Source organism: Panicum hallii, chromosome 8, assembly GCF_002211085.1.
Source record: "Panicum hallii strain FIL2 chromosome 8, PHallii_v3.1, whole genome shotgun sequence".
In the NCBI taxonomy this organism is placed as follows: domain Eukaryota; kingdom Viridiplantae; phylum Streptophyta; class Magnoliopsida; order Poales; family Poaceae; genus Panicum; species Panicum hallii.
Window position 1 is genome coordinate 5,300,433 of NC_038049.1, and position 23,929 is coordinate 5,324,361.

A 23,929-nucleotide genomic window follows, 5' to 3' on the forward strand; every position below is an offset into this window, starting at 1 on the left:
ATGCGGTGAGCATTTTTGCACCGCGCGGGCCGCGGACCACGCTCGAATGCTAGTTCAGCCAACCAATCACACTCAAGCTGCATCCCATAGGCCAAGTTGGGCTGAAACCAATCACACCTTAAAAAAAAAAATCCTCCCTCCCACTAACGTGTAGGGTCAACATGGGTGCCCTTGACCAATAACAGTGAAATTTAACAGAATGATACACAATATATGAAAAATCAAAATCTAATAGCAACAAAGGGATGCTAAATTATCCATATCGTATATTAGGGACAGGGGCGGATCCGAAGGTGCAGCGAGCTGCCTACCCCGTACAACCAATAGAGCCCCCTAGAGCCCTTCAACAATTTTCAACCATGAAGAAGAAGAAAAAGAGAGAAGGAAGAAAGAAGAGTAGAAAAATAAGCCCTCTAAATTTGCATCCTAAATTCACACTGATAAAAAAAGGCTATAGTTTTGAATGAATTTAGGGAGTTTTCTCCCCACCGGTCCCACCGAACAAGATAGCACCCGCTACTCGGGTGGGGTCCACATAGCGGCGAGCAATCGCGGCGGTCAGCCACGCAGCCCGCCGCCTCCCCTGCCGGCGAAGCGACGGCTCATCCGCGCGTTGACCCACGTTTTTTTCCCCCGCCTCTCGCGTCTGTCTCGCGATCCCCAAAGCCCTTAGCCAACCCAACCCACCCCCCCCCCCCTTTCCCGGGGTTCCCTCTCCGCCTCTCCACCCGCCATGGCCACCGCGGTGGTCCCCCAACTCCGCCCCGCCGCCACTGGGGCTGGGTCCCGCGGCCACCGCCGGCCGCCGGCGCCGAAGCTGGGCCTTGCGGCGGGGCCGAGGGCGCGCTCCACGGCCGTCGCCGCCGCCCCGTCTCCGGCGACCGGCGGGGTGACGCCGGTGCCACCCCGCTCCAGCCGCTCGTAAGACTACCTTCACTATGAATTTCCTGATGGATCTGGTTCGCTAGGGCGTGTAGTGGGGGACGCTCGCAAGAGGTCCCCATTTGTAATGCGTTGTACTGCTACACGGATGGGAATGTGTCGTGTGCGAGGAATTTAGCGGAGCTTTGTCAGAGTTGCAGCAATCAGACTTGGTGGTCATGTTGAAATCCTGCATCACTGTACCTTAAAAGAAGGGAGATTTTGCCCTGCGCATGAATCGTTAAGAAACTAGTCTAAGCACAGTATTTTAACTAGATACAATGAATGGTATATCATAGACCATGGTGGTACTTTTTTAAGGGCTGAAATTATTTCGATTTTGATGATTTGTGCAGATGAGTTTCAAAGGTATTATTTTACATTTTAGCTATCAAACTAATATAAGACTTAAAAATCTTCTACTTTTGATACGGAAATGTTGAAAATTAACAAATTAATATGCAAAGCATCGTGTGTGTATGTCAAGTAATTCGATGTCATATCCTTTGATACTTACACCTAGGGAATCATTAATTGCTATGCATAGCCATGAAACACAGCAATGTAGCATTCTTATATTGTAAGCATTGTAAATGGTTCCATTCTGTGGCAAAGCCTTATTAAGCAAGTAGAAGTTATTGTTAACAGTTTTTACTGGACTTTCTCATTGATGCGCCTGGATGAATTTCCCTTTCTAATTTGTAGGGTTATAAAGCGTCACACGCTATCAGTTTTTGTTGGTGATGAAAGTGGGATGATCAATCGAATTGCTGGGGTTTTTGCTAGAAGAGGATATAACATCGAGTCATTGGCTGTTGGGCTGAACAAAGATAAAGCCTTGTTTACAATAGTAGTGTCAGGAACAGACAAAATATTGAACCAAGTTGTAGAGCAACTAAACAAACTTGTTAATGTTATAAAGGTCAGTATTTTTCCTATACCATGTGACTTACAAAAATGATCGAGGTCACTGATATGTCACAAAAGTTATGGCTCTTTGTTTTGTCCTGAACGGAGCCTGTCCAACAGGGTATCTTGTATTCATATCTTAACATTTGGATTGATAAACAGGTTGTTGACTTATCAAAAGAACCACAAGTTGAAAGAGAACTGATGCTTATAAAAATAAATGCAGAGCGAGATAAGCTGCCTGAGGTATAAGCATACACATCTTTCAAAATGTATCTGCACTTTCTGGCCTTGTAACCTTAAAAGTGAACATTGAATATGGGCCACTTCGGTAGAAAGAAATATATAAATTGGGAACAAAGATATCACAAATCAGGTCTGCAGACCTGGTGCGAACTAGTTCTGACATCTCTATTTGTGAATGCAGATAATGGGTTTGGTCCGCATTTTCAAAGCAGAAGTGGTTGATCTTTCAGACAATACACTAACTATTGAGGTAATGTCGTTCTTGTGTCTTAACTTGAAGATAACTCGCGTTCTTGTTCTTATGGTTCTTTCTTGTGATTCCCAAAAGGTAACTGGAGATCCAGGAAAGATGGTTGCAATACAGAAGACTCTGAGCAAACATGGGATCAAAGAGATTGCTAGAACTGGCAAGGTCATTCTTTGTCCAGAATATAGTGAAAATTTATCGTGATCTTGTTCTATACTAGACCTAATGAACAATAGTGATGTTATAGATTGCTTTGCGCCGTGAAAAAATGGGAGAAACTGCTCCATTTTGGAGGTTCTCTGCAGCTTCTTATCCTGATCTTGAAGTGACAATACCGTCAACTTCTCGACTAAGCACTGGAGTGGATGCAATCAATCAGATTTCCAACGAATCTTCAGGGGTAAGAAACCACAAGTGTCCTTCGACCTGGTCATTGATGAATGACGTGTTTAGTTTCTCAGCATTGCAATGATGCTTTTAAAAGCTTGTCCCCCAGTTGTTTTCTTGCATTGAACAAACTTTCAGTCACGCTTCCTGTTGACTAGCTTCACAAGAACAATTTGTTCTTTTGAATTGGTTTTAATTGCCACAATGTTTTTTAGTCGTCTGACTAATCACGATTAGTCGGGCTTATTGCTCCCTTGGCACTGATAAGGACCAGCGACAAGGTCTGAGCGACTAGAATCCTAGTCGTCCTGTTAGTCGTCGATTAAGCCTGATTAGTCGTCCGATTAGGCTTGAAATGATCAGATTTGCAATAATGGGCTGCGGCAACTGTGCGGTGGGCTACTAGGCTGGCTTAGGCCCATTAGGTTTTGGGTATATGTTCACGGTTGCAGGTGCTTCTGAGCCACCGTCACCCAAATCGCAGCAGGCGCAAAACGCGCGGACGCGCCGCTGCCTGCGCACCAAAATTCACGCCGCCGCCCGCCAGAAATTGCGCCGCCGCCCACCCAAAGCCTTGTCCGCCGGCGCATCCAGCAAGTATGAGCACGCCGCTACGCCGTTGCCAAGGAAAACGCCCAGGAGCTTCACGCCTCCCTGGCCCACTGCCCAGGAGCTCCCAGCCTCTCTGTTGGCTGTTCCCCAAGGGATTCCTGCCGCCCAAGTCCTGAAGATGAGCTCCTCCTCTGATGGCAAGTGTTCTGCTGCTCTTGCCTTCCTCTTCTAGCTCTGCTCAGCTCTTCTAGTTAGCTCCTGCTCGGCTGCTCTGCTGTCTGCACTACTTGCTCTGCTGTCTGCACTGCTTGCTCTGCTCTGCTGTCTGCACTGCTTGCTCTGCTCTGCTGTCTGTACTGCTTGCTCTGCTCTCTTGTCTGCACCTCTTGCTGTGCTCTCCTTCATCAATGCTCACAAGTAAGTGACCAACTGAGCATTATTGTGGTGTTGATGCTTGCTATATACCATGTACTGTATAGTATACGTATCATATCGGTCCTGGTATGACAGGACGACTATACAGACGACTAGACTCGACTAATCGGCCTAATCGATTACTAATCTCGACTAATCACCTTATCGGTGCCATGGCGACTAGGTTCGATTGGACTGTAAAACATTGAATTGCCAATTCATTCCATTGATTTGGATACTAAATACCCATTCGTCTTTACGAAGAAGTGGCCTTATTGCTATTGATAGTTTTGACATTGGTCCTTCCAAGGTGAACCTTATATTTGTGTACATGTACATGACATCACTTACATATTTTTATATTTGCACATATCTGACATTACAGTCAAATAGCGCTCAATAATTACTTAATTTGTCTTTTGGACTCTTAGTGTTTTGGTTATATCGTTAAATTACTTAAATATAAGCAGTTAGAAAATGTTCGCTCATTCCTTTTTTATTTGGGTAATGTTTTCTGGAAATACCTTTTATAATCCTCACAATTTTAGTTTGAATTTAGAATGAGGGTTTTATATGTGCTTTCCTTCTTCTATGCAGGGTGATGTTTATCCAGTAGAATCTTATGAAAGCTTCTCATCAAATCAAATTCTTGATGCTCATTGGGGTGTTATGACTGATGGTGATGTAAGCTCTTGTATTCTAACTTTGAACTGTTTAGTGCTAGCTTGAGATGATCTGCATCTAGTTCCACTCATCCTTTCACAAGAAATTATTGTGTTGCTAATAGTCTAAAAGCAAAACTACAAGAGTACCGGGAATCCAAATTCAATGCTAGTTTATATATCTAAATTATGGTTCACAGCAAACAATTATAAATTATAATTATGATATCCCTATTTATGAACTAAACTATGGACTTCTTGCTTCAGCCAACAGGGTTTTGTTCACATACTTTATCGATTCTTGTGAATGATTGCCCTGGAGTTCTCAATGTTGTAACAGGTGTTTTCTCCCGAAGGGGCTACAATATTCAGGTTAATCAAACCCATTTAGTATTTTGTGCTTCCTTTAATTCGATCATTGCAGGATACAGTGATGCTAAAGAGTAACTATCACTTTCAGAGTCTTGCTGTTGGCCCAGCTGAAAAAGAAGGAACTTCTCGCATCACTACTGTTGTTCCTGGAACTGATGAATCCATTACTAAACTAGTACATCAACTGTACAAGCTCATTGACGTTTATGAGGTCAACATTTATGTTGCAGTTGGCATGATTGTTAGTAGTGCAGTTGGCATGAATGTTATAAATGAAGCCTTGCTCTTCTTTTTTGGTTTCTCAGGTCCAGGATTTTACTCATTTACCATTTGCTGCTAGAGAGCTAATGATCATAAAGGTCGCTGCAAATGCTGCAGCTCGAAGGGATGTCCTAGATATTGCTCAGATTTTTGAGGCCCAGAAAGTTGACATATCAGACCACACAATTACACTACAGGTAACTGTTATTGAAGAGCTTTTACCTGCACACACACACCTCATAAAGGACTGTAAGATTCTACTGAAAGTATGATAATTTAATCGACTTGATGCCCAAAATATTGATGTACACAATAGAAACATCATATAGTTCATCTATGACAATTTCTTTATGCATCATTAGTAATGGTCCTACCATGAAGGGACTAGTATATTGATGTTAAAAGGTAAAATAATGTCAGGTATTAACATGTTTTCGTAATTGGCAATTGTTTAAGTAAGAGTGATTTGAATTTTGAAGTTTATAAATTTTGGACTCGATCAATGATTTTTTCCTGCTTTATTTTTGATTAATAAGCATTCATACCTGCACCGATTTCTTTAATCAGACATGTTTCATTACTACCATGCTTATTGAGCAATAACCTTGTTGGCTTGTGCAGCTTACTGGAGACATTGACAAAATGGTTAGATTGCATAAGATGCTAGAGCAATATGGCATCTGTGAGGTTCGTATTGAGTATCGACCTTCTGATTCACGATTCACGGATATCTGCCATTACCTTACCATCTCATGCACGATCTATGAAATTTTTTTTGCACAAGTTATTTATGTGGAGTAGTGAATTGACTGTTAATTGTACTTTAGCGATCGTTATGAGATGCATGCCAGTAATTCTTTCCTCACTACTGCCATGCCTCCTGCAGGTTGCACGAACTGGCCGGGTTGCTCTGCTCCGTGAGTCTGGAGTCGACTCCAAATACCTCCGTGGGTTTTCCCTCCCACTATAGTTCACCACTTGCTGACTTACCACTCCACGCTTTGAGGTTGCGCATTCGGTTGTCTTCGGAGCATGTCTTTTCCTTTTGGAGCAATAGTAGTAGAAGAATCATTCAAAAACCATAGGGTGAGAACCGTAGGAAGTATATTCTGTACAATCGTGTTAGTTGGCTCAAAAACCTTTGGGACGTCTCTGGAATCCAATGTGCTTATGCTGTAAGTTTCTTGCTTATGGTAGTGTCACATATTTGCAACAAAGATGGAAATGTCACGCAGTGAAGGGGAGGTTTGCAAATCAGAAATGTACCTACCAATATTCTATTTGAAAGGAGAGGAAATTTTTGGCGTGGAAGCCATATTAAACAGTTAATTAGAATCTGAGTTTTTTTTTCAGTATCTTTTTGCTATTGTCGTGCTAGTTCGAGCTAGCCGACGACCAAACTACAGAGCCCAGCCCAACCGAAAATTTCCTCCAGGACCAGCCCAACCGAAAGTTTCTCGTGACCGACGAACAGGTTGGGTTTACCGGGACGGGATGCCCACCGTGTGGTGGTGTGTGAACCGACGATTATAGCCTAGCCCAACCAAACTAGAAATAATGATTCTGGCAAAAAGCCCAACCATGGTATGGCCATATTTTTAAGCTGTCTAATACAGTTTTGGGCAGTCGGGAAAGCCCAGAATGATGCCAATGTACTAGTTATGAAAACCTGAATGGTATTGGGAATATTGACGACACTTTTCCTTGATGAAGGATACAGAAGTTACGGTAACAAACTAATAATCACGCTGTAAAAAGATCTATTTTAGCGCTATCTATTTTTAATCTTCATTAGTAGCTCTAGCTCTCAATTTCAGTAGCACCCTTATTTATGGTGGTCAGTTTTTAGCGCTATCTCTTTTTTATTCAAATTAGGTTTGTGTCCGTGCGTTGCTACAGGTAAAAATAATTTCCTTTAGTGAGCATCAACCTCATCAAACGACATATTCCAATAGAAGCATACATTTTATCTCAAACAAAAGTACAAATAGTTCATACAACGTCTTAGAGCCTAAGCGAGAGTCAACTTCTAGCATTCCAAATATAATTCACTACAATAACCAACGTAGAATTCACAGTAACACTTATCTTAGTAAATTACAGCTTTATTAAAAAAGATCACTTTGTAGGAGAGCATAGTATGAACTTTTTTTCTTCCTGATATTTTCAAGAATTAACCATGCCAATCTCACGTGTGGCAAAAACATATCACATTGCTAATTCAGGCAGGCAACTTCCTCGTATGTGATCATATATTTCAAGATCAATCTTCCTGAGTTTTGAACATCAATTAGTATATCCTTTCAGATTTTTCATCCATCCTCTGTCACCAAATAGCAATTGTACCACAAATATGATATTTGAAAATAGCATAAGGAGAAATGCAAGAAAACCCAGTATCTTGAGATGCAAAAGCACTATATGATAGCATTGATTTTGATGAAGCAGCAGGAAATAGTGAGATGATTGATGATGGAAGGATCATAGCCTTTCGATACCTGCAACTTTTGCCCCGTACATAGTAGGAAGTAGGAGCTATGGCAAAACCGTCCACCAGGAAATAGTGAGATGACTGATGATGGAAGGATCATGGCCTTTTGGTACCTGCAACTTTTGCCCTGCACAAAGTAGGAAGTAGGAGCTATGGCAAAACCGTCCAGTTGCCTTAAAAGTGGAATATTTATACCAAACAACTGCAAAATTTATTAGAACATAATCCACCAGAAAGATCCTAGTAAAAATAAATAAGATCAAAAAAAGATGGTTGTGAAATAAGGCACCAAAATCAACTACAGATATTCTTTTCTGACCCTGCAAATACAATATTTCTTGGTTAAGAGTATAAATAAAAACAGAAGACAACGAGTGAATACCACATGTATGCAAACTGTTGCTATTTTCATTCCATGCACTTGATGGAAAGCTTTACTTTATAACATACGCTAGCTAGCATATTATGATCAAGCAGGCAAGTATAGTCATTCTAGCCTCTATTTTTGACGCTGAACAGAACAACAACCAGCAAGTTTGTAGACTTTATTTTGACGCTGAACAGAGCAACAGATCAGGAACCATGTATATTGGTATTGCCTACCAGATAATCTATTTAGGAATTGTATATGAGTATTGACAAGTATCAATTGGATCGCCAGAAAATGGAGGAGAACCTATCTTAAGAGCGATTAACATAATATAGAATCAAGTGACCAGAAAATCCATACCAGGTGAGTGAAAGAATAGTTTAAATATGAAAAATTGAAGCTTAACACCAAACAGTTCTTACTGCATTGCTCATCCTTACAATGCATAAAAATAATATAGCCATCTCTATGCTGCTACTGATTTAAAAAATTAGAAAAATAGAGAAGCTGGCATCCTCTGCACAAGATTCTAATTAAATATCATAGACCATATCTAACCTGCTTGTGACTGGTGAGATTAAACTAAAAAACTGGGATACTTATACATGATTATTTAGACTTGAATTTCCCTTACTGTCTGATAAGTATAATGTCTAAGCTGCTACTGATTTAAAAAATTATAAAAATAGAGAACTTGACACTCTCTGCATAATGTTAAGTAAGATGATCGAGCACCTTAGCTTTTTCTCCCCCCTCTGTTTTTTGAATGCAGGAAGAAGATGTAACTATTAATTAGGGCAAAAAATTGGTTGCATAAGCTCTACCGCAAGGCAAGAACTGCCATAATCTAGAACTGTACCAAGCATTAAAAAGCCCTGATAATCTGAAGTTATGAGCTATTAGCAAGTCATTCTAATACTGAATGTATAGTTGGATAATAAGTGGCTACTAAATCCGAAGGTAAATAATATTAGCTTGTATATATCATTAATTTCTCTTGATTGCTTCCAGGAAGCACACTAAAATTATTCAAACTATGCTCTCTGTCCTTCTATCTTGAAAATTAAAAATACAATGGTTTCAAGTCAATGTTCTATCAAGATGAACAAAGCTTCGTTGCAATATAAAATATGAAAAAAAACTGAGCTATGCAATTAATAGTAACACCATTTCCTCTAGGATAGAAGCATGGAAAAATTACCAGCGTGATTGTTCACACAGCTTATGTGTTGTAACAGATGAGTGGCTGGTGTGATTAGATGAATTATGCTACCATAAAATGAATGGCCACAGTAGAAGCACGCATGGTGATATCTTGATCAGGTGGTTACCCATGAAAATCCCAAAATCAATTTATATTGAGAAACTGCTCTAGTTACAAGACACAGAACTCCATCTCTTACTGAACTTTACTTGACGTTATTTGCAGAACAGGAGTAGAAGAGGTACCTTCATAAATTAAAGTTGCTATGCGTCTGGAAGCTTGGCATTTTGTTGAACACCTTGCAGGCAGTCCGGCAATTGCAGAACTGGAGTAGGAGGGATGGCGCACACAAGGAGGCTGTGGCTGGAGCTGCTGCTCGCGCCACCGTAGCGTTGACTTGCACCCGTTCGAGCTCCTCGTTAAACACACCTTCCGTTGCCTCTAGAGGGAAGCGAGGAGGTTCTCTTACTTGGCGCCGCCATCCCATTGATCTGCAGCTCTAGTGGCTTCATGGCCGCAGTAGAGATTCAGGGGCGGCCTGGAGCCAGAGAAGTACACTGGCATCCTATCCGAGAGGCGGGATCCAGGGAGAGCACGACTTGAACCTCGCCAAGCCGCGACATCCGCTGGCCCAGGGCCAAGCTCAACTTCCCCTCACCTGCCGACACTGCTCCTATCGCCGGATCCACGCGTGGCCGCGCCACCTAGGTTGACCTTATCGCCGACAAAGAGGAAGAGCAGCGCGCCCGCTGTCCGTTGTCAAGCATGAAGCCGACACTTCCGAGTCCAGCGCCCTCCTGGACTTCTCATGGCAGGGCGTCTCGGCGTACGACAGGCTCTCGCGCCGTGCCCTGCACCGGAGGTCGTCGAGGTCGAGGACCAGAGTGCCACGATGGGATGGCGCGTTGGGGTAGCGACACACAGAGGGGCCTGCTGGAGTTGCGTCGGGGGCGGCGAGCAGGATGGAGGGTCACGGCTGTCACTGCGCTGGTCCCGAGCTCCAACGACGGGGGCTTTGGCTGCGCCGCTGCCGCCGCTGCAGCTGGATACGCCGGCCCTAGCCTAAGCTATCCGTCAAGGCACTCGAATTCGACGGGAGCCGGCATCGGGACGGAACCGCGGAACGACACCTGAGGGATTAGGGCTAATACGCATCGTTCGTTCCGTCTGACATGCAAAATGGCGGCTCCCATTCGATACCGACAGAATGACGATTTCTCGGGGGCATCGCGACCTGCGATTGTTACGGGTCGCTGTTGTTTGCGCCGTAACAATCCATCGGACGGCTCCAACGCCGAGCGGCAGAATGACGAAACTGAAAGTCGAGGGTCTCACCAAAGAATTATTCCCCAAACATTCCTTTTAGTATTAGAGAAGAGATAGAGATAGAGATAGAGATGCTTTTTCCCTTCATTTTCTAATAAACATAGGTAATTAATAAGATGTCATCAGTAATGAATTTTGGTGTTCTGATATCTGATATATAATGTCCTTCCCGTACTGTCGGGATGTTTTTTTGCCCATCTTATTGTTTTTACTGTTCTTGGTGTGGGTTCAGTGCTTATATGTAATCCGAGTGATTTCTGTGTCCTTCACTCGATTTTTTATGTGATTGCTGTACTTTGCATATATGGTTGAAAAAAAGATATATCACTCACTTTTTCATTTTATTTTAGAATTGATGTGTCATTATATTATCTCATTGGTCAAAACATGATTGATAACTGAAAACAGGATCATCCAGAGATGTTAGATAGACACTCCCTTGGATATTGATGACACACTTTTCCTTGATGAAAGATACAAGTTACAATAATAATCACGCTTTCATCGATTTAACTACTCCAAACCACGCATGCACTTCATCAGGATCTTATCTTATTATATCTAACACCATGCATGTTATGTAGTACTAGTACGAAAAGGACCATCAGCGGCTGACTTTCACCTTGTGAGGATGAGGAGGAGGAGAACGGGATGGAGGCAGTGCGCAATATGATCTAAAATAGAAGAGCAGCGTTGGATCGTATTCCTTCTTCTCCTTCTTTGTAAATCGATTGACGATGCAGTTCATAGTTTTCGGGGCCTGGTACTCTCTCACCAGTTGGCAGCAGGCATGAGTTTTGGCTGGGATCGTACGGACGGGGTTATCTCTTTTGAGGTAGGGGTTTTTACATGCTTCCATGATGCGGTTCTTCTGTTGCTCTGTGCAATCCCCCCATATAGGCGAGCAACATCCAGCAATCACAGGGTCAAGAGAGACTACAACAAACATGGCTAGTAGTAGGAGAGACGATGCTGCTTTTCCGGCGGGTAACATCTAGCTTGGTGCGGATGTAGCAGGTGCTGATCAACTGGGTGAAGAAAGAAGAAGCTAGGCCCCAAGTCTAAAGCTATGTAGAGCCCCTGCGTATGTCCTCCTATATACAGAAACCAAGGCATGCAGTAGTGTACACGAGAGATCAATGCTTATGAAACTCGAAATCTTTGGTCCAATAATTAATATCTTGAAAGATAGATAGATAGATGGATACCCCTATCTTCTTTGGTGCTAGATATTCTGTGGTTTAATTTTAGAACGAATCTGCAGAGGTATTCAAATGTCCATTGAATTAATATTGGAGATATCCTATTTAAATTTCACGGAATCTTCACATTGCATACATTCAATATATATGTATATATGAGATAAATATAAGTATTAATCCGTGGAGCGATATGGTCGGTCACACTCAAGAGTTGCAATAAGAATGAAGGCCTCAATTAACGGTAGCAAGATGATACTTGGCTTTTAGAAATAAAATATTCAGATATGATTTTTAGATTTGTATTCAGGCCGCAACAAGGCCAGTAAAAGGATACTCTCTGACATAAAAGTCTATTGTCACGGCGTGACATCTTCAATCGAGCTAGCGAAGGATCATTAGCCCAGAAAAATTAAAATACCTCGTGCATATTCCGATCATACCAGGCATATCCTCTGCGGAGTATAGGATGGATTAGGGTTCGTTTGCAGGTCCTGCATGCCTATGAGACATCCATTAAATTTGCCATTTCGGTTGTTTCTTCCTAGGGCATGATGAAGTAGCGAGCCTGATGTTATTTATAAGAATTAGTGGAGGTATATCTTATTTTGACAATATACCACTCAATATTGTTTTAATTACCTATGGGAAGGTAAATGCCATAAATTGTTGAAAATTTTGGCAATATACCACTTAATATCTTTATGTTGAAATTTAATGATTTATACCACGTATCCAGGGGCGTGGAATGTGACGAATCAATCATCACGTAATCTGGACCAACCTCAATGGCTAGCCTATAAACTTATTTTTGAAATACTTTTTCACTTCCCTTTAGAACAAAGTACAGCTAGCACACATATTCAAAGGGTGCACTTACTTTTATTCATTTTGTTGTTGCTCATCTCAATATTCTTACTGATAACTTTTTGGTAGCATAACTAATCTATCTCAATAATCTTATCACTAGTTTCATAGTAATAATCTAGCTTTGTGGCATTTGCTAATCTACTTCCCTGTTACAATAGAAAAGTACAACTTTTGTTTTGATTGGTAGATCACCACTGGCATCACCTCTGTATTAGTCGTTAGAACTATTTTTACCACCCATAATATTCTTCAATAAATTATAAAACAAATTATTAACTGAAGCCAAATTGTCCAACTACATGGTATCTATATGACGATTTTCTTATGTCTAAAGACCAGCATTGATGTTGATTATTATTATTCTAGGCTTGGCTGGGCCATATGTGGCAATTTCAAAAGTCAGTAGTAGGTGTTGGATATTTGCTTGGACGGTGGGTTTAGCCGTTTAGGCATCCGAGATTTTCTTGGCCCCGTCCAGGCCAACTTGTCTGTACTAGTTGACTACAATCCAAAATCTTCATTGTCTTTGCTCAGTCCCCAAATTAAACCGCTACATCGACATCAGAATCACTGTCAGTGTCAATAGTTCCAGCTAACAACCCAATAAGTAAACAACAAACGAGGCATTACCTACTTCTGACGAGTTTCCTATTCAATAGAAGAGAGGACAAGCGAAGAAACTAGAGGACAAGCTAGATCTATCAATGGCCGCGTTCCTGCAGAACACATCTGCTGGGGTGATGAACTCTGTGATGGAGAAGTTGGGTGCTTTAATGGGGGAGCAGTATGAGAAGCACAAGGCCGTGCCAAGGGACGTGGTGGCGTTCCTCGAGGATGAGCCTCGGCAGCATGAACGCTCATGCATGCTGTCCTCGATCAGGAAGCTCACCAACATGGAAGAGCTTGACCATCAGACGATTGAGGATCCTATTGACGATTTCAGGCAACAAGCATATTGTTTTGCGGGGCCTAACAAACAACATATGGTACTATGCATTAGGGTGGTTGTTTCATCCATAATATCTTGTGACATGGCAGCTTTGGAGAATGTGAAGATTGGGAGCAGCCTAACAGGACCGAAACGAGGTATAGGCGCGCCTAAATATGCATTGCAGTGTTATTGTTATTAGGTAGAAGTAAATAAAGTTGAGTTGCTATTCAGTTTTCAAGTATACCCTCCTCTGCGGTAGTGTAGGGGACTCGTCCCACTCACGCGTGCAGTCCCTAGTGCGGTCAGGCTCGCGCATCAGTGACAGTGAGTTTCTCTGCAGTATTACAGAAGAACCCTTCCTACCTTGGGAGTCTCATTTCAAACACCGGTTGCATCCAGGATGCTTAATCCATTTTTCTAACCCCATTATGTTATGGTCAAGCCTGAGAACTAGTGAACAACAATCATGGGCCTTCCGTGTCTCCAGCGCTGCAGGGTATTGGTTAGGGATTCATGTGCGCTTGGCATCTATCCAGATTAAGAAAAGTACTAACTCTTAGCGCTAATTGCGCTGGTAACTCTGATTTCGGACGGAACAGTGTTAAAACACTTCGTGCTGTACTATTATGACCCAACCTCAGATTGATCGGTGGAAGTTGCAATTTTTTTGAAACATGATACAGGGGCATAATAATCACCTATACATATACACACGCACACTCTACCCCTATCAGTACACGTACGCAATTCTACCTCTATAAGCATTTTCAAAAGACTAAACCGGCAGATCTCGAGATTGATAAAATCACCATAAGCGCCTTGCTGCCGACAGACACATCTCCTACCATTGAAAGAATAGAGCTAGTTCAATCCTAGAATAAATTCAGAAAAATACGAGCATCCGCGTTGAGTTACACTTTTGTTCACACTCACCATCTACCCTTATGAGCATTTACACTCACATCCTATCTCTATGAGCATATCCGAGAGATTAGATCATATCTTGAGATTGATGAAGCTACCATGTAGATGGTCTTGCTAATAACGGACACATCGCCTACTATAAAAAATAATAGCACAGTTCTTCTTTGAGTAAATCAAGAAAAATATGAGAATTCACTCTCTCGCGGTAATCGCCTTTTACCTAATTACCTCTGATGATGCTGGGATCCAAGATGTCAGTCTACATCTGACCTACGATTTCGATTATATACATTTTTATGAGTATACATTGGTATCAGTAAGTTTACTTGGACGTTTGGTAGATGAGACTTTATTCAATTCATTAGCATCTGGCTACTACTGAGATACTTATCTTTCTTCGTTGGCTCCTCTGTTCATGCAAGACCTGCTGACCGACAACTTATTAACCAATCAAATGATTGCTCACAAGCTATATGCACGTGGTTGTGGATCTCGAGGTAAATTAAAATCTCAACTAACAGCGAACTGCAATTATTGCCTCCCCTGATGCGATTGGGCCACGCTCTATCCCTGTACCATGACGTCGTCGACTTGGTCGTGAGATGAGATGCATGGGGTGCTCATCTGGAAGTCCTTGGGTCTCTGCAGACACTAGATAAACAATCGGCCTCGGAGTCGAGACCGATCAGGAGCACTGCTCCCAGCCGTCGATTACGCCGTCAATATTGCTTGCGTCATAGGGCATGATCTCTATGATGGTGAAGTCAGCTAGCAGCCATACATCATAGATTGCCGCGGTGGCATGGTTCGCCGCGCCTGAATGGTGACGGAAATTAGGTTAGAGGGCTAGAGCTAGTGGACCCTTGGCATGAAGTACTCGAATCTTATCCATCACGTGATGGGGAGCCTTCGTAAGGGCTTCGTGCGTTTTATTTTTCGTTCATAGGCACCGGGTCAAGTCTTCAAGATCTAATTAAGGCTCCGATTAAGAAATGAAATATATAAATTTTATTGAACTTATAATTAAGTCCTTATTAGAGGAGAAACAATCAGTCCCATGTTCTCCACATGGACCGCCTCTTAATTATTGATGAGAGCCAGTCAGTCCCATGTTTGCCTAAACACACAGTCCATAGGCAGCTGGTCGGTACACAGCATTTGTAAGTGCCTATGCCCATCGTCTGTCGACAGAGCTATTAGTACATCCACGAGCGATCCCCACCTCACATCACCACTTGTTCTCCATAGCAGCAAGACAATCACTACTGTGTGTGGCCTCCTCAATCACCCCCAGTGCACACTAGCTATCTGCTACCCTCTGCCGGTGGACACCGAAGGTTGTACAACCATGGCTGGTGTGCTTCTAAGTGTGTCAACGAGACAGATGCACTCGGTCGTAGAGAAGCTGACAGGTCTAAAGGGAGATAAATGTGAGAAGCACACCACCTTGCAGAGCTTCCCGAAGGGCGGTGAGCTTCTGCATGTTGCATGCATTGCATGAGTGCTCACCTTAAGAAGCTTGTTGTCATGCGTGGAAGAGCTTGGTATGCAGGCAGAAGGGTGGAGGGACCAAGTCACGTACATAGTTTCATGCATCGGCGTGGCATGTAGGCGTTGCATCTATTGTCGGATTTGGAGGTCTGGGCAAAGCGTCACATGCCAACGAAGTTTACAGAAACCTTCAACGTAACTTGAGTGCTAAGGTTTTTCTGTCAGTTGCACAAAGACCTGGCTTGAAGCAGCTCCATGATAAAAATGTATCATGCATTTTATCTGCAAGAAGGTCTTATCAGCGTTGAGAATATCCACAAGATAAAAGGTATCATCTTTCTATCTCAGTTATATTGGAGTGTTTTTCTTCCATCGATCAGTTGCAAAAATGTGCTAGTATTGTGCTTTGCACAGTCCACACTACATGCACACTTCTCATATATATGTTGTGATAACAGTTCATTAAGTTCCAACTGTATACTTTGCACACGCAACCGGCACCTTATTATCTTTGTTTCACAATGTTTTCTCCAACAATGATATCATGGGATCAATAGAAGTTTTGATGACAGTACTAGTTTAATTGTTCCTGTCACGGGTTTACAAAGGACTGGTCCTCTGCTCATGCTGATTAGAAGGTAACACAATGATTCATGTGAAAATACGCGTAGAGGACTATTCATGTTACAATTGTTTTTCGTTAGTTTGATCATTGGGCCTGCCCAGCCACTCCTGCCAGGAAATTAAAGCGAGTGTATGTAGACCAAAAGAAAAGTTAATGCAACTAAGACTCAAGAGGCACCTTTTTGCATATACAAGGCATGTAAATAACGTTCAGAGAATGCTTGCTCTCCCATTGTCGTGGTCACCTTGCCCAAGCTCGAGGTGTAGGTGTTAAATAGAATGGTCAAAAAACGAATCAACCAGCTTCTGCTCGTCTTCCTCCTTTGGCTTTCATTCCTTCCAGATTTGAGATTCCTCACTCAACATGCTTCAATCCACTGCATCTGATGGCAGATCACATTGCCAGACATGAAAAATCAAGTCATCTTAAGTTTGACCACATTTATAAAAAAAAATCAAATATTCATAATTCGAAATAAATATTATTATATCAATTATGAAATATATTTAATGCTATACCTATTTAGTATCACAAATGTTGGTAATCTTATGTATAAACTCGGTCAAACTTAAATCCCCCTCCAATGAAGAAAACTTCAAACTACAAGTCAGTTACCCGATAGAGTTGCATGGTTTGATCAGAGCATATTTGCCAATAATCATCACGAATTAATGAACTTAGCCGCAGCGTTAGGTACACCTAAGGGCATCTCCATTAGGATTTGGTAGAAGGCTGGGTATGGTACTTTTTGCTCGGACAGCTAAATCACGGTTTCTAGTGGAATAGGCAACCTACACACCAGCAAATTTATCTATCTACGGGCCCGTCAAATGTATTTAACAACCCATATTGCATCGCCATCCAGTGGGCCCATGTAAATAAACAAGTTGTGTGTGTTGGAATATGTTAAGAGACCAGCAGTGTGATATGGAGTGTGATATAGTGATAGTTCTCTGGAATGCACAAATCTGTGGAGAACGAATTTTATGGATGGATAGTCTTACTAATGAAGAATGGAATTAGACTAGCTTATAGATCTAAATAGGTTCAGTAGGTAGAAACTATTGTCACACCCGGTTTTAAGGATAAAACCGAATGCATAACTATATATATATATATCAGGATCAAGTTCCATACACATAGTGACTTCATCAGTGAATAATCAGCAACAGTATCACGAAAAGAGAATTAAAAGACTATAAAGATTATCAGAGTTATACAGCTTATCCTGGAAACGAAGACTCCAAACTTCACGGGCAATCGACCGGGGCTTGCGTAGGCCTAGAACTCAGCATCATCTTCAAAATACTTCACATCACTTTCTCCTCTGAGCAGCAATTATAACAAGCGTGAGTACACTTATGGTTGGTACTCAGCAAGTGTTGGGAATTATATGGCTGATAGAATTGTCACTTTCCATTCTTAAGATAGCGACATGCTTGAAATTTGCTATACCTACTTACGACAGCAAATCACGGTTTCTAGTGGAATAGGCAACCTACACACCAGCAAATTTATCTATCTACAGGCCTGTCAAATGTATTTAACAACCCATATTGCATCGCCATCCAGTGGGCCCATGTAAATAAACAAGTTGTGCAGTTGGAATATGTGAAGAGACTAGCAGTGTGATATGAAGAGTGAAATTAGACTAGCTTATAGATCTAAATAGGTTCAGTAGGTAGAAACTATAAATATATCTTGATAGTGAATTCATTTGATAGATAAGTTTGACTTACGATAAATCTAAAATAACCTATAATTTAAAATAGAGTGTAACACCTCATCCTCCAAAACCGCATTGTCGAACCCTTCTAAGGGGTGTGCCCGCACATATAGCACCTTACTTATATTTTGTGATTATTTCGTGTAAATGGGTTATTCGGAAGGTACTATGGTTGGAGAATGAAGGCATGTAAGTTGGCTCCACCCTTGCTCAACTAGCAAGGCGATACTAAACATGTGCACGCAACACACTTATTGTCCACTACTGGACCACATCCAAATTAGGAGGGGTGTTACACAGAGGGAGTATTATTATGCTTTGCAAATTCCACACCATAATAGCATATAGTACACCTCACAGAGTTATGATATAACAGCTCAATTTGTTGAGACTGCATGACGATGCGATTTTCAACATAATAATTGGGGGGTAGGGGGTTAGTGGTAAGCAACTAAGCAGGAATCTACCATACCAACACGCACCTCCGATGAATTAAGAGGAAAAAGGAACTTTGACACAGGACGATCATAACAGCTTCGTTCTCAGGTCAGCCATTTCCCTTGCACACTCGTACAACTAAACCCAGGAGCTGTGGTAAGCCTATCGACTCACTTCATACCTTTGGCTTAGCTCAAGTGATTACATGCCTATAGCTTCTTTCGACGACTGACAACTAGCTACTTACCTTTGGTATATGGTCTCTGGAGAACACCTCTACATAGCCAAACCTTTTGATTGCAAACATTTGGTGTTGGAAGGGGCCAAAAACAGTCAGATGGTTGTAGCAGAATTTGGGAAAATATACTGCAGAAAAAAAAATGATCAGTTGGTTCCTTACCTCCGTCGACTACAAATGACCACGGAGGCAAGAACTAATTACGGTAATACACTTTTACATCGATACTTAGATAGAACAAGCTGTAATAAATTATGTCTATTCATGGGTTAAACGAATATATAAATTCCATCATTACAGCAGCTCTATCTCAGCTCGATTGGTTCTACCTCTGAACTTATTCTAAAAATAATATTACCACAAGCCAAGCGGTTCTAGCTATGATAAGCCGGTCCTTGTGGGGATTTCATTCTCATTAAATGGGGTGCCATATAGGCAAAAATGGTGATATGTTACTAGAGTTATGAGGAGAGAAATAGGAGCGGTTTCATCTGGATGAAATAATGTATATATTGTTTCCAAGACATTGAAACCTATTGAAACTGGCATTGAGCGAGTGAGGGGGTTTTGTTTCATCCAATTGTGTCCAGCCATATGGAACCCAATTAAATTAAATGCTATTGACATCCTATGAAACAACAAAATGAAACAATGCATTAGATCAAGTACTTGTTTTATTCATCAACTCAAAACACTTTAGATGATGCGACTCTCTTGGAAACAATGAAATAAAATTGTCCATTGCGATTGGCCCAACACTATCTTATGATTGTTAGGGCCAATTCCGAATTTGGATCTCACCTGTATAGCATTTCTAATTTTTCATAGTTAGTAGTATGAAAAAAAATTATATGAAAACTTAGCTCTTGACAAGGTATGTACAGGGGCTTGGTAGATTCCTCACCTAATGTGTAGCTGCAGTTTCACTACAACCAGTATTATTAATTGATGCCAAACACTAGACGTCCAGTCACCTTTCGTTTAGCGTTTAGGGGGTTTAGACGACAGATTAAATGGTTTGCACTGGAGCAGTAAATATACGTACAAATATTATACTTCCATATATACACTACATTTTTAAGTCAAATTTGCGGCATGCACATAGTTGCACAATTGGACCTAAACAATTAAACATACACATAGTAACAGTCTAACATAGATAGTAAACACATATAGTTCTCACATGAGACATGAACTAGAGTTCTCGGATAGTCATGTAAACACATTTAGCTCGTGTTTAATTTCACTGAAAACCTGTGTTTTGACCAAGGTGACCGTTTACACATGCTTTGCGTTTGATTCAGCAACTAGACCATAAACTACATGCATATCCTTTGTTTACAGTTTACATGTGTGCAGATGTCGTATTTACACGTTTAGATGAACACTGACAACAACCCCCCCCTAATCATCCTACTAATCACCACTGCTTAGTGTCGTGCGCCCCCCTCATCAAGGTTTTGCTTACTTCTCAGCCCAGCAAGCCCAACCAAACCAAGTTTTGGACCCAGCCTTTTGCATAGTCTATCAGGCAATTAAGCCATCAGCTCGTTCTATAAGCATCTGAATGAAGTATACTCCTTGGTCGCACCGACCAGCAACTGTGTGGCATTGATTAAGTTATAACGCTTAAGCAGAAATAACCATGCCCTGAATAATCTTAATTATTCCTCTTATGATTTAGCTTTTTTTATCCAAGAGGAAGCGAGAAAACACTGTTGATAATTGGTGTTTCATGGTCCTAATTCAAATTTGTGGCACATCGCGTAATTAGTTACAATTTTGCTTTGAAAACTAGAAAGTGATCCTTAGATCTATTTTCTCTTGTACCAAAGTCATTAAGAGAAGAAGGTTTTATTTCCAAGCACAATAAAAAATATGATACTATGGACTTTTTTGCATGCATTTTCTTGTTATATAACTTTGTTGTAGACACTATATAACACTGTTGCCAACTTGAGCCGAGTACCACATTTGCTTTGCTTTCGGCTATTTGTTAAGAGGGCTCCTCTCCGAGTATACAACTTTGCTTTGGACTATTTTACAAAATCATTTTGGTTCCCATGCCCAAATATCCTATCTAAGCAGCATCCATAACTTGTAGGTTCTACCTCTTTTCACATGTTTTATTTGTGGGTGTACCTAACACTCATAAACTACATGAACAACAATGGCACAACCAAGAATAACTCAGTGAAATGATAATATACGCAATGCTTCAGCCATAATTAAAATATGCATATGAAGTTCATTCATGTGAGTCAACTAAATATTTATCCAAAATAGTAATACAAGAATACGGACTCACATCAGTAACTCTCCAAATGAATATTTATCCAAAATAGTAATACAAGAATACGGACTCACATCAATAACTCTCCAAATGTGCTTCCAATAGCAAACAAAAATAAGAGGTCTGGCTACTCTTTATGTATAGAGATTGTTTTTTAGGGGAACATAAATAGCTAAAATAATATCCTAATTATGCCGACCTGTATATATGTATCCCAAATAAGCCTAGCACGAACGGCCATTCCCATGCTCCCAGTAATGGAAGTCTGGAAACTGAGGGCCCTCCTCACCACCCTGCCAGAATATGTACTCCGGGCCCTGCGTCTCGCGCTTGCCACCACTCTGCCAGGGCATGTACCCTGAGTGCGAGTACCCTGCACCGCCTTCCCGTTGCCAAGATTCCAACGCAGCCCCGGACATCGGCGGCGGCGCCGCTGCTGGCCCGGAGAAGTTGACGTCGGTGGGTTTGCCGTGAAGGCCAAGGGCGGTCCGGTCAAGGGCGTGCTTGGCCTCGTCGGCTGTGTTGAAGCAGCTGTGCCATATCGTCACCTTGCCGTTCAGGTCGTAGACATACGCTATCCACCTTCCATGCACCTGCTGGCGTAGGGCGCCATACCACTTCCCTGGCGGCACGCCCCCGTTTCGGCCTCTGGTGGACCGTGAACCCATCGTTTCCAGTACTGAGCTTTGCTGAAAAAGAAAAAAATAAATAGGTTAAAATTATCATAACAATTACTCATAATTTATACAAAGTGCAATTGGATTGCACAAAAGAAGTAGGACTAATGTCTAATTTGCTTTGTTCATCTGATCATATGACATCGGATGAGAAATAAAGCCTTTTTGCTCTTAATTAACGTTCCTTTATGTTAAGTAGATGTTTGTGATCAATGGAACAGTAACATCATATGTAAGTTGTTGATTGCCCACATGTATGAGAGCAGGATCAGAGGAACAGAAGGCCAGCAAATGAAAAAAAACAAAAAGGAATACACTAGCTTTGCAACCGGCCCTGGATTATGCATATTTTGACTGTTTGTGCAAACTATGCCATACTCTCTTAATTTGTCCCTCTACAAAAAGGCACATTCTCTTCTTTCCGGGTACCTAAAATTTAGAGGGGTCACATCAAAGAAAATCTTGTCATTTAGAAGTATTAAATAAAGTCTAATTACAAAACTAATTGCAGAACCCTAGTGCTAATTCGCGAGACGAATCTAATGAGGTATATTAGTCCATGATTAACGAATAATTACTGTAGCATCACCGTGGCAAATTATGGATTAATTAGGCTCATTAAATTTGTCTCGCGAATTAGCACACAGCTGTGCAAAAAATTTTATAAACAGATTTTATTTAATACTTCTAAATAGCAAGATTCTCTTTGATGTGATGGGTCTAAAGTTTAGAGGGTGGGAAACGAACAGGCCCTAAGTTTAGAGTGTGAGATGCTCACATTCATTTCTGCACACTAAACAAAGTAAATAGTTCGAATTGCATGATATTAAACTATTTTAGTTGTTAGAGAAATCAAATAAAAAACCAATACATAATCCTTTATACGGATCTAAGCTTATTGTATAACCTAGAAGCAAATTTCCTTAAAATGAAAGGGACTACTGATCCATGTGATGTAAAGAAAGACATGTTTTATAAATTAACCTAATAACCATCAACAAAAGGATTATCAATAAGGTATGGTTAGGGAGATTTGAGGGGATTAAGAGGGATTTTGATTTGTTAGGAATTTAGGGGTGTTTGGATCCAAGCGCTAATGTCTAAAAGTGCTAAACTTTAGCACTAGCTCATAGCTCATTCAAACAGAAATGCTAATAGGGTGAGCTAAACTTTAACCAAGACTCAAAAATTTTAGCATAGACTAATAGGTGCTAAAAATTTAGCACTCAACTTTAATCCATCCAAACAAACTCTATATCCCTTCCAACCCCTCCAATCCCCTCCGAATCCAAGGGGCCCCACCGAATCCAAGGGGCCCCATTGTAGGTTTTTCAGGTTGCACTTGGCGTGCTGAAGGGAAATAAGAAGGAAAAAGAAATTCAGAAGGAACAGCTTGGATTAGCGGATATTATTGCTCCGTTTGGATTGAGAGAAAGGGGACAAAACTTCGGATCTCGTGGGCTCCTCTAGGCGTACTTAATTACATGTAATATAAGCAAGGAAGAAGCTAGTTACGGAGAGAAACAAGACGATGATTCAGCGCCGCACCCCCCGCGTCGTCACCGCCGCCGCCCGCTCCCTCGCTTCCCTCGCCGCCGGTGGGCCGTCGGGATCGCCTCCTCTTCTTCCGCGGCAGGCGGCCGGTATTTATAGGCCCAGACGTGGTACCCGGCCCGCAGCGGAGTACACGAGGTCCTCGACGACACGTAGCCCTCCGCTGGCCGCCACTCCGTCCATCACGCTCCTGAATACCAGGTGCGAAATTTCCTCCTCGTTTGGATTCATTTGAAGGGTTTCTTCTTGGTTCAGATATTATTTGATTGGTTTCTTCTTGATTTAAATTTGCTGCAGCTTAAATTCGTTGCATCAGCCCTTGGCCTCGCTGCTGCCACGTGCGCTGGGGTTGCCAGCAACGAGGACATGGCCTGGAGCCAGCAGTGCTGGCGGCTGAGTCACGGGGGTCGGTGGGGTTTTGGGGTACCGCACTTTGCTTCATCAACCCTAGACTTTGCTGCTGCGTGCCGGCCTGCCGTCGCCGCCACGTGCCCCTCTGCTCCGTCGACCTGTGAACAGACTGGAGATCGATCGCGCTGCTGTCGACGTGTAAGCCGGAGGATGGGGAAGCTGGCGAGGACGACACAGCCTGTAGCCAGCT

General features: G+C 41.9%; 2 protein-coding genes across 2 annotated transcripts; one reads left to right on the forward strand and one right to left on the reverse strand.

Annotated features, from left to right (window-relative positions):
• Positions 1 to 679: 679 nt before the first annotated feature.
• LOC112902844 (acetolactate synthase small subunit 2, chloroplastic-like) lies at positions 680 to 6,293 on the forward strand. The gene is made up of 12 exons (XM_025972030.1): positions 680 to 921; positions 1,627 to 1,843; positions 1,993 to 2,076; positions 2,258 to 2,326; positions 2,405 to 2,488; positions 2,571 to 2,723; positions 4,274 to 4,360; positions 4,606 to 4,710; positions 4,799 to 4,921; positions 5,016 to 5,168; positions 5,593 to 5,658; positions 5,858 to 6,293. The coding sequence occupies exons 1-12, from the start codon at positions 734 to 736 to the stop codon at positions 5,939 to 5,941; spliced, it is 1,413 nt and encodes a 470-aa protein (XP_025827815.1). The 5' UTR covers positions 680 to 733; the 3' UTR covers positions 5,942 to 6,293.
• A 15,028-nt stretch (positions 6,294 to 21,321) lies between these two features.
• On the reverse strand, positions 21,322 to 21,765 carry LOC112903553 (dehydration-responsive element-binding protein 1E-like). Its single transcript, XM_025972812.1, has one exon. The coding sequence runs from the start codon at positions 21,763 to 21,765 to the stop codon at positions 21,322 to 21,324; it is 444 nt and encodes a 147-aa protein (XP_025828597.1).
• Positions 21,766 to 23,929: the final 2,164 nt, after the last annotated feature.